This window comes from Bos mutus, chromosome 6 (assembly GCF_027580195.1).
Source record: "Bos mutus isolate GX-2022 chromosome 6, NWIPB_WYAK_1.1, whole genome shotgun sequence".
Lineage (NCBI taxonomy): Eukaryota > Metazoa > Chordata > Mammalia > Artiodactyla > Bovidae > Bos > Bos mutus.
Genome location: NC_091622.1, coordinates 84,014,529 through 84,020,528, shown reverse-complemented (window position 1 = coordinate 84,020,528; position 6,000 = coordinate 84,014,529). Strand labels below are relative to the sequence as shown.

General features: G+C 37.5%; 1 protein-coding gene across 1 annotated transcript in view; it reads left to right on the top strand.

The window, feature by feature from the left end:
• The first annotated feature begins 2,909 nt into the window (after positions 1-2,909).
• LOC102278768 (transmembrane protease serine 11E-like) overlaps positions 2,910-6,000 on the top strand; it is a 51,757-nt gene continuing 48,666 nt past the window's right edge. The window contains exon 1 of the mRNA XM_014482958.2: positions 2,910-3,049. Coding sequence (XP_014338444.2) covers positions 2,910-3,049 — 140 coding nt within the window. The remainder of the gene's footprint in view (positions 3,050-6,000) is intronic.

Genomic DNA, 6,000 nt, shown 5'->3' with positions numbered 1-6,000 from the left:
TGCATTAAATATTTTTACAACTCAGTGAATTCTCATAAGCTGAACACATTTGTGTCAAAAGCACTCAGATCAAGAAATTAGCCCTCCTGAAGCTTTTTCTTTCTTCATTTCCATTGACTATTTCCAAGGATTTCCATTCTCTATAGGCAATTTCTTTTTCAGGCCACTGGTTCATAACTTGGAAGGCAAATCAGAAACAGGTGGAAAAATTTATCAAATGACGTGCTTCTTTCTTTTTTTCCTCTTTTTTTAACACCAAAAACATTTTGTATCAGGGTGTAACCGATTAGCAGTGTTGTGATAGTTTGAGGTGACCAGTGAAGGGACTTAGCCATAAATATACACATATCCAGTTTCCCCAAAACCTTACTCCCATCCAAGGTGGCATATAACATTGAACTCTGCTACTTTTTCTTTAAGCATATTTCTGATATGCTTCTTCACTACTTCAGCTACATAGCTCCTTCGTTACTTTACCTGTTCTAAATGAAAACCACTATTTGTCAACAAAGGTCCGTCTAGTCAAGGCTATGGTTTTTCCAGTAGTCATGTATAGATGTAAGAGTTGGACTATAAAGAAAGCTGAGTGCCGAAAAATTGATGCTTTTGAACTGTGGTGTTGGAGGAGCCCCTTGAGAGTCCCTTGGACTGCAAAGAGATTCAACCAGTCCATCCTAGAGGAGATTAGTCCTGGGTGTTCATTGTTGAAGCTGAAACTCCAATACTTTGGCCACCTGATGCAAAGAGCTGACTCATTTGAAAACACCCCGATGTTGGGGAAGATTGAAGGCAGGAGGAGAAGGGGATGACAGAGATGAGATGGTTGGATGGCATCACTAACTCAATGGACATGAGTTTGGGTAAACTCTAGGAGTTGGTGATGGAGAGGGAGGCATGGCATGCTGTGGTTCATGGGGTCGCAAAGAGTCAGACATGACTGAGCAACTGAACTGAACTGAACTGAATTTTAGAATTTAAAAGTTAGAAGAAATTCAGATCAAATACTATTGTTTTCTCCAAATTCTGATTTTATGCTGTCCTTTGAACATGAAGAAATCAACACATTACTTTTATTAAAAAAAATACAACAGAAGGTTAAAGAAAACTTTTTCAGGTATAAGTTTACAGGGAAGAGATTTTGGAAAAGAAGAATATATTTATTAAATAATAATATAATATATAAATATATAATAATATTGATGGACATGTCTGCCTACCGTATTCACCAGCAGGCACTGACAACCAGCAACCACTGACAGCAGACAGAATTTATAGACATTAATATTTCACATGTTTAGACAGATGAAGGTAAACTGAGTACTATTCCAATGAAACAAAATGAACAACTTTAATTTTTACTCAGTAGGATAAGCATTATCTCTCAACTTATAACACATGGATCCCCTCCATTAAATTCACTGGGTACTTATTAAAAGTAGAAAACTTCAGTTCTCATTAAAGAATTCCCATGAATCTCTGGTTGAGGTATGGGAATTGTATTTTTAAAAGTTACACAGTGTAATTCTTATTTATTGATACAGTGTAAAGCCATAAAAAGAAAGGAACTTTTAAGACAGAAAGAACTTAAAGTAGAAATGAAATAGGTCAGCTATTAAAGAGGTGGCCCTCTGTTTTCTTTAAATTGGTATAATTATATATTAATGGGAGGTGTTCTCTTCCCAGTCACCTTTTCCTCCAAGGGAGAAGAGTAGTCATTTACACAATATAGTGATGATTAAGGAAGAGAAGATAATTTCAGAATGTATGGGAAACTGAAGGGTGGATACAGACATAATTTGGGTAGTTTGTGTCTGACAGAGAGGGTGGTCTTACTTGGGTTAAAAATCTATTTGCTTATAGGGAAAAATCTCAATGTAAAATTAATCTAGCAACATCTTCCTTTCTGCCCTGAAATTAGTCAACAGATAGTGATAATGAAGGGTGAGGTGTAGGTCCAGAGATGCCTTATGATGGTGCTCCAAGTGTTTAATGGTCTCTGTCACTTCTCTTTCAGCTGAGATGAGTCCTGGTCTATGTAACAGCTTTTAATGAGTTCTCATTCTGTACTAAGTTCTTTGTGGAAGAAACTGATTTGTTGGGCACCTATATTATGTATTACACCTTTTGTAAAATGCTATCTGATTTAATGTTGACAATCCTTTGAGAAGCTGTTATTATGATCTCTTCTTTAAAAGATAAAATAATTGCAGCTCGGGGTTAGTGAGTGTTGGATCGAGAAGCTGACCCTGACCTTTCTGGCTCTGTAGTCTATTATTTTTACTATAACACTGTCTATTGTGTGTAGGAAGCTAAAAGAAGAGTCTTTGGAAAATTTGCTTTCTAACAAAGAAATGGAAAACACACATATATGCATATACACACATGGAGAAAATGTGTATGCATGTATATGAATATCTGTTTATATAATGTATAGGCAAAGAAACAAGTCAATACCAGTTAATATTAAAGAATGGACATATATACTAAAGGAGGAAGGAGGGTGGTATAATTTTATTTTCATTGATTGATCTTTAGAAATGTTTTGAAGAATTCATAGACTGTTCTTACTTAATTTTCTTAAAATTGCCTCTGTAATTAAACAAGATAATGTGAACTAACTTTTATGTACTATCTCAAAAGTGATCAGCATTCAATTATATAATTTCTTTCTAAAAAAGATTGCAACATGTGCTATAGTGTAAAAATCAAGTTCATCTTAGTGCACCATTTCATGGAAGAAATTCATTAGTCTGTAATAGCTGTAACTGTCTAGTGAACCTTTGTTATTATTCATTTTTGTCTGCTTTCCTCCAAAATAGCCTTGTTTCAATAAAATATGGGAATAAAGAGAAACATTCAAAAAATAAAACAACATCACAGCTTTCTTTTCAGCACTGAGATTTACGAGCATGCCTGATGCTTTTGTCCTTGAGGATGGGGACACCAGGCAGTTGTGGAGCAGGTCTTCTAAGACTGTCAGTGCTGAAATGGGTGTTCTGTCTGCATTTCATGGCTTTCTCAGGATTAGAGTTCAGAGGAATTCGGCTAAGTACGTTTCAAAGCGTACTCCTTTGGACATACTCTCATCGAAGATGGTGGATGAGAATTTTGAAGAATGGTCTCACTGTTTCAAGCATAATTTGAAAGTTTTGAAATGAGTGGGTTAGAGAATAGGAAAATTTTAAGAGGTTGAGAAAGAAAAGTGGGCTGCAGAGGTACCACGTCGTGCCAGAACCTGCAAGCCCAGCCTTCTCCTATGTACATACATGGCCTGCATGATTGAGCAATTTCTGAGATTTTTAGAATAATAACTCCAAGATAATAGAAATAAGCTTATGTTATTTGCCAACAACAAAATAGAGATATATGCTTCCTGTCTACCAGCCTCAGAGGTCTACTTAGAAGACTATCCATTGAATGATAACATTGTTCCTTGAAAATATAACTTTTATATCTTTTGACACATGAGACAGTTAAATCAGCATAGCAGTAGCACTACTGAGGTAGATAGAGGAGGCATTGTGGGGATGGTATAGCATTGTGATTAAGAAGCTATGTTTGCCATCAGACAGACTGGAGTTTGCAATCAGATATTTTGGATTCCAAAATATATTTGTGGATTCCAAAGTATTATATAGTCACCATTAAATTGTATCTTGCAATCTTTCATCTGAAGATGTCAGATGATATCTTTTTTGAAGCTGCAGAAGCAGATACAGAAGGATTTAGCACTCTTTAAAGTTGAGCTATAAGTCAGTGCACAACAAAGTAATAATTGCCATCATTTGTTTCACATGTGCAGTGTGCTACCTACTGTTCTAAAATATCATGTGCATTTAATCTTTATTAAAAAAAACAATGGTTATATTATTATACCTAGTTTCTAGATGAGGAAACTGAGACTTAGTCAAGTAACAATATTTGCCCAGAGGTGATAAATGGAAGAACTGGTAACTAACCCAGGTCTGTGTGTATGTGCGTGTCTGTTAGTCACTCAGTCATGTCCAACTCTGTGCAACCCCATGGACTGTAGCCTGCCATACTCATCTGTCCATGAGAATCTCCAGGTTAGAATACCAGAGTGGGTTGCCATTCCCTTGTCCAGGGGAACTTCCCAACCCAGGGATCGAACCTGAGTATCCCGTATTGCAGGCTGATTCTTTACCATCTGAGCCACAGGGGAACCCTAACCTCGGTCTATCTGATTGCAAACATAGGTTCTTAATCACAATGCTATACCATCCCCACAATGCCTCCTCTATCTACTTCAGTACTGCTATGCTGCTATGCTGATTTAACTGTCTCATGTGTCAAAAGATATAAAGGTTATATTTTCAAGGAACAATGTTATCATTCAATGGATAGTCTTCTAAGTAGACCTCTGAGGCTAGTAGACAGGAAGCATTTCTCTCTCTGTTCTATAAATTAAGGGATACCATAGGCCACCTCATGCAAAGAATTGACTCATTGGAAAAGAGTCTGATGCTGGGAGGGATTGGGGGCAGGAGGAGAAGGGGACGACAGAGGATGAAACGGCTGGATGGCATCACTGACTCAATGGACGTGAGTCTGAGTGAACTCCGGGGGTTGGTGATGGACAGGGAGGCCTGGCGTGCTGCGATTCACGGGGTTGCAAAGAGTCGGACATGACTGAGCGACTGAACTGAACTGAACTGAACAGTCAAAGATTAGGTAATTCACATGTGATCACATGAATGAGTGAGTCAGTCAATACTAAAGATGGAATCTGTCCTCCCAGTTCACCTGTGTACTGAGTCCAGTGTTACCAAGTAGCAGAGTTAAACTAACACAGGTGTCTACCTGACCCAGGAGATATTATTGTTGCTGTTGTTATTACTGCCATTTGAATTTGTATAGAAATGTATGGACTTTAAAAAATTGATTATTGCACATTAAAAGCTTATCAGATCATAGTAAAATTCAGAAGATATATATATGTATATATAGTAGGATATATATGTATATACATATATATGGATATATTATATATGCACATATGTTCTTTACACAAAACTTCAACATATAATCTTATTTGACACCTATCAACAACTGTGAGGCAGACAATTTTAATATGATCATGATTTTACAGATAGGAAAACCAAAGATTAGGAAGACTGAGACTTCCAAATCTCTAAGTGATTGGTAGAACTGGAGTTTGAACATACACCTCTAACTCTGGGCCTGAACTCTCTAATACTCCCTGCTGCCACCACCACATCATGATCCCTAGAATCTCAAGTGCTTTCTTGGTTGTACTATGTGCTCAGTCACTCATGGACTGTAGCCCGCCAGGCTCCTCTGTCCATGAGATTTTCCAGGCAAGAATACTGGATTGGGTTGCCATGCCCTCCTCCAAGGGATCTTCCCAACCCAGGGATCAAACTCAACCCAGGGATCGAACCTGCACTGCGGGTGGATTCTCTACCATCTGAGCTACCAGGGAATCCCACTCTCTTGGTTAAGCAGAGATAACTTTCCTTGCTCTTTAAATAATTAGCTTAACCTTAGTGTCTTAACTTCCCTAGTCCAGAAAATAGCAAAGATAATAAATAATACATATAAAATATTTCAAAGCAATCTTTCAAACCTTAAAATACATTCAAGTCATTATTAAGCACTTGGATATATATTACTGGATCCAACAGCAAAGCTAGATTTGGGCTTCTTAAGCAGAGTTCTAAAGCTTTGCACTAAACTGTATACTTCATGGCTGATCATTGGCTTGATTTACAGATTTTTAGAGTTAGACAGCTCCAAAGATGAGTACTTTTACACATTTTCTTTACCAGTTGAATCCTTTTTACACACAGGTCAGTTCAGTTCAGTTGCTCAGTCATGTCCATGCCAGGCTTCCTTGTCTATCACCAACTCCCAGAGCTTGCTCAAATAATATCTATTGAGTTTGTAATGCCGTCCAATCATCTCATCTTCTGTCATCCCCTTCTCCTCCTGCCTTCAGTCTTTTCCAGCATCAGGGTC